The sequence below is a fragment of the Apteryx rowi genome, unplaced genomic scaffold (genome assembly GCF_003343035.1).
Source record: "Apteryx rowi isolate R43461 unplaced genomic scaffold, aptRow1 scaffold_1091, whole genome shotgun sequence".
Taxonomy (NCBI): Eukaryota; Metazoa; Chordata; class Aves; order Apterygiformes; family Apterygidae; genus Apteryx; species Apteryx rowi.
In genome coordinates, this window is record NW_020447299.1 from 26037 (window position 1) to 36016 (window position 9980).

General features: G+C 61.7%; 1 protein-coding gene across 1 annotated transcript; it reads right to left on the reverse strand.

Annotated features, from left to right (window-relative positions):
* Positions 1-610: 610 nt before the first annotated feature.
* On the reverse strand, positions 611-9495 carry MEX3D (mex-3 RNA binding family member D). Its single transcript, XM_026072632.1, has 2 exons — positions 9348-9495; positions 611-2049 (listed from the first exon to the last, which is right to left on the reverse strand). Exons 1-2 carry the CDS (start codon positions 9469-9471, stop codon positions 785-787), a joined length of 1389 nt encoding a protein of 462 aa, XP_025928417.1. The 5' UTR covers positions 9472-9495; the 3' UTR covers positions 611-784.
* Between the last annotated feature and the right edge of the window lie 485 nt (positions 9496-9980).

Genomic DNA, 9980 nt, shown 5'->3' on the forward strand with positions numbered 1-9980 from the left:
TGTTTTTTTGCGACGTGACGTGTTCATCGTGCCCCTCTCCGTCCCACGAGGCGCCCCCGCCCCGGCCTGGCCCCTCCGGCCAAGACCCCCCCCGTCCTTTCTTAACACATTTGGGGCAGCTTTCACATTGGCAAAATAGAAGATAGACCTGTGTTACAAAAAAAATATATATATATTTATAGAACCATCGAGACTCATCCAAAAAAATAACTACATACAAAAAGAACGGACGACAAAACAATTATAATAATAATAGAATGCTTTTAAAAAAATAAAAGACAACCCTTGCGTGTCCTAAAATAAAAAGTGCAACCGGACCTTTTCGTTCTGTTTATTTAACTTTGCAAACTGAATACTGTTATTTGGAAAGGACTGTTGAAGAACAGCTGGGCTTTCTCCTCCCAGCCGCCACAGCCGGGTTAAGAGTTAAAGCTATTCTGTAAACATTTGATTTTTTTTGTTTTTTTTTTTTTCCCCTCCTCTCTCCTCTCTGCAGCTTCGCGCCCCTCTTCCTCGTCCTCGTCGTCATCGTCGTCTTCGGTCCCTTCTTCCCCAGCCCTCCCGACCCCTCTCGTTTCGGCCGTCCCTCCCGCCCCCGCGATCGTCGCCCTCCGGCTTTCCATCCGGCACGGAATAGTCACCTCTTCTCCCCCTCCCGCCCCGCGTCCCCGCTCTGATCCGTTAAATAAAAAGGTTGATTTAAACAGTTAAAAGTCCTTAAAAAGCTGTGTTGTTGGGTTGGGGGGGGGGGKGGAAGGGGAGGGCCGGCCGCCCCGGCGGGCGGCTACGAGAAGATGTGGATGGCCTGGGTGGCCGGAGCGTGGCAGGCGGGACACTGGGGCTCGGCCTTGCCGCAGATGCGCATGGCGCACTCCATGCAGAAGAGGTTGTGGCCGCAGGGCACCAGGGCGGCGATCACCTCGCTCTCGAAGCACACCATGCACTCGCGCGAGCTCTTGCGGGGCCCGTCGGAGCTGCTGGAGTCGGTGGGCGAACCCGAGGCGGCCGAGACGCTGCCGGGCAGGGAGGACGAGGAGGAGTAGCCCGTGCTGTTGGAGAAGGACGAGAGCGAGCCTTGGGCGGGCAGCCAGGGCAAGGCGCTGACGGGGTCGCTCTGGATGCGGCGGGCCAGCGGGTGGTCCAGGGCCGCGCCGGCGTCGGGGAGGGTGGGCGAGTGGCGCGGCGTGGCCGCGCCGCTGTGGCGCCGCTGCGAGCCGCCCACGGAGGACGAGCAGCCGCCGAAGGCCTGCAAGGCGTTGCCGGAGCGCTCGAAGGGCGACCAGATGGTGGTGGGCGTCGTGAGGTCGAGGGCCAGGAAGTCGAAGCCGAAGTCGCACTCGTCCGAGCCCAGCGGCGCCTGCGGCTCGCCGAAGGTGAAGCCGCTGCTGGTGCTGTAGGGGCTGGTGGGGCTGGCGTCCGCCACCCGCCCGCTGTAGAAGGACTCGGTGGAGGCGCTGCCCAAGGAGCTCAGGCTGTCGTTGCGGAGGCCGGCCGAGGGCCGCCGGGCAGGGTTGGGGGCTTTGGCCCACAAGCCGGCCGCGCCGCCCTGCAGGTCGAGGCACACGTCGGTGCCGTTGGAGTGGAAGTCGTTGTCGGCGTTGACGTCGACGAAGGAGCCTGTCCGCATGGTGATGTGCGCCTCGATCTCCTCCCGAGCCCGGTCCACGTTCTCGGGCATGCCCGTCACCTCGAAGACGGGCTCCTTGTCCCGGCTGGGCGTCACGATGTAGGTGTGCGTCTGCTGCTGGATCCGCTTGATGGTGGCTCCCTTGGGCCCCACGACCAGCCCCACGACGCGGTACGGGACCCTCACCTGGATGGTGGTCTGTCCCGGCAGGTTGGGGGGTCCCTGCATGGCTCCCGTCAGCCCGTTCACTTTGTTGCGCGTCGCCCGGATCATGGAGAAGTGCTCGGCAGCCGAGAGGATCTCCCTTTTCGCCATCTCCACGTCCTCCTTCCGCCCGGTGACGATGAACACGGGCTCCTCGCCCCTGACGGGCGTCTTGATGTACGTGTTGGTCTTGGCGCGCAGGGCTTTGATTTTGCAGCCTGCAGAGCGAGGAGGAGACGGGAAAACGACAGGTCAAGGCTGAGAACTCGCTGACTSCTCTGCCCACCGCCCGGCAGGGAGAGGTGCAGAACCAGCAGGTCCCCGCAGGTCCCTTTGGTTCTGCACCTGCAGCAAACAAACAGACAAACAAGAAAAAAAACCCAAAACCCCTTGGAGAGAGAGGGGCCTCTCGGGTCAAACGCAGCCAGGAATTCATGGCTCAGCCCCAGGGTGCTGCTTGGGCTCGTCCGAGACACCTGAGCCTCCTGGCACCTGCCCACCACCTCCACCACCACCTCCCGTGGGGACCCGCTGGACGCAGGGGCCGACCCAGCACCGCTCCCAGGGGCTTGGACAACCCCGAGGGAAAGGGAGAGGCCGGGGCAGGCAGCCAACGGGGGCATCTGCCCGGCCAGAGAGATGCGCGGGAGGGAGGACGCTGAGAAAGGGAGGGAAGGAAAAGGGTCGTTTGGAGTTTGCAAATTTGTCACCGCCTCTCGGGCAGCGGCTAACCCCGAGGAACGGCCAGGGCAGCACCCCCAGCAGCAGCAGTGAGGGATCCGGAGGGATGGGGCACATCTGGGCTGCCCGGCACAGCCGGCTCCGTTCCTGCCCCCGGCACAGCTCCCTCCAAACTCCTCTCCCCGTACGGACGTGACGTGACGTGACGCGACGCTTGGCCCCTCTGCTCCTGCCTAAAACCTCCCCAGCTGGAGGAGCCGCTCGGCAGAAGGGGCGCCTGGGGCAGGGGCGCTAGCAAAACCCCGGACACGGCAGCACCRGCTCTCCCGTTTCTGGAAAGATCCGTTTACCCTGCACAAGCAACGGGATTCAGCGGGCAGAGCCCAGAATGGGACGCCTGAGACCGGGCTTTCGCCGCCAGCTCTGCCTTCGCCTCGTACAACGCCGCGAGCGCCTGCCCCTTTCCTCCCGCGGTCCAGCTCGGCGGCGAGTCCCGGCAGCGCCCATCCAACCGAAGGGTCCTGCTCTCCGGCCGCGGGCGCACCGCTCTTCCCCGCAGCCCCATTGCATCCGCTCTGCCTGCGCTCCAGCGCATGCACTTAATTAAATTCGCATAAGCCAGGCGCGCCGCACCGGGAGACGAGCCCGGCTGGCTGCCCTCTGCTCCCAGCACACGAGGCAGAGCCTCCGCCTCGCCTCCTGCCCCCCCGCGCACCGCCCGGGCTTTGCACGGCGCCCAGCGCGTCCCCAAGCAAAGCCTGGCCCCCCCCCGGCGTGGAAGCTGAAGGAACAGAGCCAGAAGACCGTCCCTGTCCCTTGCTGCCGGTTGCAAAGATCCCCGGCGATAAACAGCCGCAYGGGGCCGGGGAGAGCTCGACTCCTGGCAGACAGCCGTGGCCGACCTGGCTACAGCCGCCCGGCTGACTCCGCCGCGAACGGCGCGCTCGAGGCGCTCCTCTTCCTCCTCGCAGCCTCCCCACGAGGAAGGGCAGGGCTGCTGCGACCATCGCAAGGCTGGAAGAAGTCCAGMAGCCTCAAGAGGTTGAGGTGACTCAGCCGGGGCCAGGGGCGGAGGAGGACGTCCAGGCAGGTCCGTCCCAAGCAGGCGCATCGAGCCGCGCTCGATCTCGGCTGCCTTTCGCCACAGCCGGGGAGCGGAGCCCGAACGGGAGCCGTGCTATTCTTGGAGACCGGAGTGCAGTGCATTTACCAGGGCATTAAGGATCATGAATAATTTAAAGTAAAAAAACTGTCAAACTAAGTGAGCAGCAGCCGTTCCGGGTGTTGCATCCCGGCTTTTCGGCTGCGCTGACCCATCTGCTAGCCACATCCAGCCCATTTGCCCTGGGGATCGGGATGTGGGAGCGGGACCCGACCAGAGGAGCCGATGGGTGATAAAGGTGCGACCRAAGCCTCGTGCGCGCACAGCTGTCCTTCGCTCCGAGGGAAGCACAGGGCAAGGAGGAGGCAGCTGGAGGAGGAGAGGCAGGCAAGGACGCGGTTCGAAGGAGCCCTCCGAAGACCCACCAGCCGCAGACCCCAGCGATGGCCGGGGCCGTGTGGCCTCGAGGTTGGCGCAAAGGGAAAGGGACCCGAGATGCCTCGCAGCGCCGAGGACGTGAGCCCCYGGCGGAGCAACTCCCAGCGCAGACGCAGTTCTCCTCGGTGCTTCCAAGCGGATCAACCCGGTCCCCGCGGGCCAGCGCGGCACCAGGGCAACTCGGGCAGCGGAGCGACGCCGCGGCACGGCGCTCGAAACCGCAGCCAAGACCCATGGGAAGTCTCGAAGCGGTGACGAAAGCCGGCGTCCCCAGACGCCACCACTGAAAACCTCGAATGCAGCTCGCGCCAGCCCCTGCCCAGCTCCCAAAACCTCCGTTCTTGAGCTTAGAGTGGCCAAGCAGCCCGGAGGGGAACAKCTCCCCTCTGCCGTCCTGCTGCCTGCAAAGGACTTGACTTGAGGTCGGGGACAGGCTCGTTCGAGGTGAATCTGGGAGGGGAACAGGGAGGTAACCAGCCAGCTACGGCTGGGGCAGCAGGAAAGCAGCCGAGCTCTCCCAACAGCTCCAAAATGGAGCAACTCTRGATTTCATACAGGTCACAGCAGAAGCATTTGGAGGTCATCTCCCAGCGCTTGTTGCAATCAAACAAGTGTTCCTCCTGCCTCGCATCGCCCCAGGGATTCATTCCTGGCTCCAGGCAGTCGGGCAAGTCCAAATTCATCCCTTCGTGCAACCTGCTGGACTCCACCAGGCAGATGCAGGGCCGGAGAGGGCGCAGAGCCACCTGGTTCCACGCCTGCTCCCCGGGTCCGGGGAAGCCGCTGAGCGGCCGCGGGACCAGGCGGAGGAGGAATGCGGGCGGAGCAGGGTTTGTCCAGGCTTTTCCTAATTTAGGACAACAACTGGAAGGTGTATTTATGGCTGGGGGCAGCATGGGGGTGGGGGAAGCAAAGGAGCTAATGGCCCCGTCACTGGGGCAGGGCAGAGGGCAGAACCAGCCGCCGTCAAAGCCGGGCTGCTTTAAGCAAGTGTGTGTCCGGCTCCGCGAGGCTGTGTGCAGCGGGGAGCCTCCRAGTGCCGTGCTCCTCTCCCAGATTTATTCCAGCACTTGCTACAAGCTCTTTCCCTGCTCCATGGCTTGGCAAAACAAGGCCAGCATAGAAGGGGTTGGCAAAATTAAGCACAGGGCTTGCAGTCTCAAGGAGACGTAGCCCATGAGGGTTTGTCTCATTTACAGCAGGGGACAAGTGAGGGACACCAGGAGCCAAGCGACCATCTGAGATGAGTACTAAAGATGGTCTTTTGGGACCCAGCCCCGCACCAGGATCCCCGCGCAAGCTCCGCTGCCCAACTTTTCCAGGGCGCAACGTGGAAACCAAACCACATCTCTAGCCCACGGGAGCTGCTTCCTCCCACTGCTCCGATCCACTGTAAAGTGCCCATCTTGCACGAGGAGGGGATCCACGACATGGAGACCTGCACAGGCCGGCTTCTGCCTTCCTCACACATGTCCTTTGCCTCATCCCTGGGCCGACCAGCCCTGCCGTGACTGAAATCGCAGCTAGAGCTCTCCCAAAGAGACAGAAGCCCTCAAATGGCCAACGAGGCACCACATCAGGTGCTGATCAAAGCCATCGAGTCTCCTTCCCCATCTGGGTCCCCCTGACACTTTCATCGGTGACATATCCCCAGGGGAGATGCTGTTTGAGGGACTGTGGCAAAGAGATGAAGCACTGGAGATGAAATCAGACTCAGACCCGGGACTCAGTCGTTCCAAAAAGAGGGGTGCAAAGCCTGAGGGTTCATGCCAGAAAGTCAAAAAAATTTGCCAAAAGTGAAATTCTTCTCGATTTCTCTACGTGCTGGGTATGGATGTGTCCTCCACGGGCTGGAGGGGGACAACAGCCCAGCTGTGGGGCTCACGCCAGATGTGCGCCCCAACCAGAATAGTTCCCATGCTCGGCAAAGCATGGAGAGACTCTCCAGCAGAGCAGCCGAGGGGGAGCACCAGGTGCCCCAAGGCAGAACCTCCCCAGGCCTTTAGGCAACCTGGTTTCCAGAGCCAACGGCAGCAGCAAGGCTCCCACGGATCGGCCCCGTTGGCTCTGCTCCAGCGATTCCACCAGCTCTCTGCTGGGAAAGTTGTTCGGGCCGGGGGGACGTGGCGGCGCAGCACGGCATGGCAAGGCTGTCCCTCGCCCCGCTCGGCCAGGCGAGCCGCGCCAGCGGCACCGACCGCACCGACGCTAGCGCGGAGCTCGTGGCCGGCGCGCGACGGAGGAAGAGTTGGCACGGCTGCTCCTTCCCAGCCCTTCCTAAGGGCAAAGCCAGAAACCCGGGTTAAAAATTAAAGGGGTGCCCGGCTCGGCCAGCTCCACCCTGCTCAAACAAGCAGGGCAGGAACGACGCACCCGGCCGGCGCGCAGGCGGGATGGGGACGTCCCAGTGGGGATGCTCGCAGAGGCGAGCGGGGTCCCCTCGCTGCCCGCAACCGCCAGGTCCCCTGCAAAGGTGCYGGGAGTTTCCTAGCCTTAAAAACGGAGGCACGGGAAGGGGAAGCCGCTTGCCCGCGGCCCCGTCAGCGCTCAAGCCAGGAATAGCGCTCGCGCGGCTCAACCCAAGGAGCTTTTATCGGCRCGACAAGCAGCCGGGCGCTCGGGGACGCGGCGGGAGCGGAGCTCGCCCACCCGGGAGGCGGCAGCGCCACAGCTGGTCCACGCGGCCCCACCAGCCCATGGGCATCAACCAGGGACCAACCAGTCCTGCCATGTCTCCCAGGACCTAACTGCAACCCAGGAGCTGGTGGCTGGTCCCTGCCTGCCGCAGGGGCTTCCAGGCAGCCGGTCCCTGRCTGCAATGCCGTAAAAGTCACAGCTACAAGCGGGAGAGAAACCAGGAAGGTTCCCGGCGCTCTGATTTCACAAAGCATTTAAACACACTCTGAGCAGTGAGCTGAGGGTCTGCAAACACATGCCACCTCGTAGGTAGGACCTCCATCCTCCATCCAGTCCTCACGCTAGCAAGCGGCTAAGCTGAGGCTGCTCTTTCCCACGCAACCTAGGCAGCTCCAAGATGCCAAAACCTATGGCCAAGTGCCCCAAAATGTGCCTAGCGGACCCCAGATATCCAGCCTTATCCACGCTGCGCGCCACACACGTGGTTTAACTGGCAACCTGCAACTGGGGGAGTAAACTGTACCGGTAAGAGACATTTTTATATTTCTTCTATCAGTCTCAACACGCCCCCACCCAAGCACGCTGTGAAAACCCCCATCCCAGATGGCTGCATCCATCTGAAGTCCACGCAGAGCCGAGTGCAGCCCCGCCGGAAAGGAGGCCGGGCTCAACGCCGGACCCTACCGCCGGCGTGCCCTCGCCCCGTCGCTAGATAAAGCACCTCGCCTCAACCCCGTGGAAGCGGTTGGCGTTCCCGTGTTTTAGCTTGCCGGGGGTGGCCGAGGGCCGACGTGCAGCACTAATTACAYGTTACGAGGGAGGAGGGAAACGAGGTGCCAGACTTTGCTACRAGTCTAAGAATAAGGTGGCTTTGAAAGCAGGTTTCCGTTGTCCCCCCTCCAAAAAGAGGCAGATCCAGGGGAGATGCAGGCGGAACAGAGCCCTTCTCACTGCGTTTGCTCCAGCTTGGGTTTCACTGRAGCCTGGGAGTCACTCAGTCTCCGAGTTACGGCTCTTTGGGAGAGCTCCGAACCCCCCAGGGGCCAAATTCATGGCAACCAGAGGCACCTGCTCAGCTGCAAGCAACCAACCTCATCCTGGGGGTTTCAGGCACGCACAGCCCTGCCAAGTCCCCAGACATCGCACCACCGCCCAGCTCTGCCCGCAGAGACGCCACCAGACGGGTGCACATTGGATGCTCCTCTCCCAATCCTCCCGTCTCCAGCCTCGCAGGCTCACCCCCCTCTCTCCCTCCCTCCGTTGTCAGCTATGAGCTCCGCTCTGCCGGCCGCGCGTGGCTCCCGACATGCTTTGCTTTGTAAAACTGCTCTACGGATCTGCAACACAACAGTGCTCTGGACCCTTCTTGCCCACCTGGCTCTAGGGTTGAGAAATCACCAGCAGCTTAGGACAAGACACAGCAACTCCCCAGGGATTCTCCCCAGGACGAGGCAGTGATGGAGGCAGCAGGGCTGTGACAGCCCTGCTCACCATGTCTTCCGGGTAGAGGAGGAACACGGGGCAGGAAGAGGTCCCAATGTAGCATTTCCCTTCCAAAACCAGGCTGTGATGGTAGAGGGAGCTGATGATGAAAGTCCCACCACACAGATGTGGGTGAATTCAGCTGGAAAGGTTTAGGATAACCCCTGGTCCAAGCTGTTACCCCATCACACCACCCATGGTCACCTACCCCAACCGCAGCTGACAGAAGGGACCACAGGGAAAACCCAGGGTTGGGGCTGAGCAGCTCACGAAGGGCCCAAGTGTCTTTGCTTGAGAAGGGCTGGTGGGGCCACACGGGGGCTGCTTTGAGCCCAGCCTCCGTCACTCCAGGCTCATGCGGGGAGGAAGGCGGCTGGTCTCCCTGAGCATCATCTCCTGGCACCACCACCAAAGAAGGGTTCACCCTCTGCCAGGACACAGCCCAGGCACAGTCAGATCAGGGCTGCAACTACCGCAAGAGCCCATGAAAACCAGCAGAGCACAGCCTGGGGCAGAGGGCTGGAAAGTGCCTCTCCACCCGGGCCTGGCGTTAACTCAAGCAACAGGTAAGAGAAAAACCCCATTGCAGCACGCGACACCCTGCTGACCTCTTCGCTGGTCCCAAGTATGGCTTGGCCAAAGCCCGCTTTGACGCAGCGTGGCTTCCTCCACACATGGGCTGCCCTTCTGGACAATGCCAGCTGATTACCCTGGCCCACAGCTGGGCCACAGCTCCATTTGTACGTGGAGCTTTGCACAAGGCTTGCAGTACTCAACTCCAAGCTACAAAAACCCAAGGAGCAACCAGGAGGAGTCTTTGGTGGCATTAACCAGCAGGGCTGTTCCCTTCTCAGCACCAGAGCAGACTAACACCTTGCACTGAGCCCTCTGGAATGTGCTACGTGCTGGGAAAAGACATTGCACCTCCTCTTTGACAGTTCTCCAGCCTCTCCTTCCTGTCTCAGACCCTGCATTATGGAGCTCCCAATTCCCCTCGTTGCAGGCAAACAGCACCAGCATGGGGTGTGCCAGGACTCGGGGCCAGACGTGGAGAAGAACACGTTGCGCCTCCATCACATCTCATCTCYCCTCTCGCTGAGCCCTTCTTTCCACCTCCCTGCAAACAGTAATTAATTCATCCTCGCAACACCACTGCGGGAGGCAGGCACATCGCACCTTTGTTTCTTCTCCAGACACTGGGAGAAACGAGGCAGGGAGGCTGGGCTCTTCGCCTGAGGCCAGAGAGGAGGAAGCTGGTGCCGGAGCCAAGATTCACAGGCAGATACTTCAGCGATCGCATCAATCCGTGCTACCCACTTCAGGAGTTTCTGGCTCTGCTAAGACCAAGAGAGGTGGGAGGAGGCAGCCAGGTCAGCCTAAAAGGATGTGGCATGGTGGGCAGAGGGCAGGACAGAGACGCAGCCCAGGGCTCAGAAAGAAGAGAAAATTCATCGGCAGGCCCAGCAACACGCTGCAAGTTTACAGATGCTCAGGCTGGCCCAGAAACTGAGGCCGGCGGTCTCTGTGCATCCTCCAAGCGCTGAAACACCCGCTACGCTCTGGCGGAGAGGAGAGCTGCTGGATTTCATCCTTCCCTACATCTTCCTTCAAGCACCCCAGCGTCTTCTATAAACAGCAACTTTCCCAAATCCTTTGCAAAGCCAAGAACAGTCCCTGCATCACAGATGGGGAAGCTGAGCCCAGCAGAGAAGCAGCGGCTGGCTCGGGCTCACGAGAGGCGCTTGGGGTAAGAGCCGAGCTCAGAGCCCTTTGGCTGCTCTGGCTACCATCGCCCTCTTGGCTTCATCA

Excerpts from the sequence above, each read along its gene's own strand:
- MEX3D (XM_026072632.1), bottom strand. The coding sequence starts at position 9,471 with ATGCGATCGCTGAAGTATCTGCCTGTGAATCTTGGCTCCGGCACCAGC. Across the intron at positions 2,050-9,347 it reads TGTCTGGAGAAGAAACAAAG|GCTGCAAAATCAAAGCCCTG; the intron begins GTGCGATGTGCC and ends CTCGCTCTGCAG.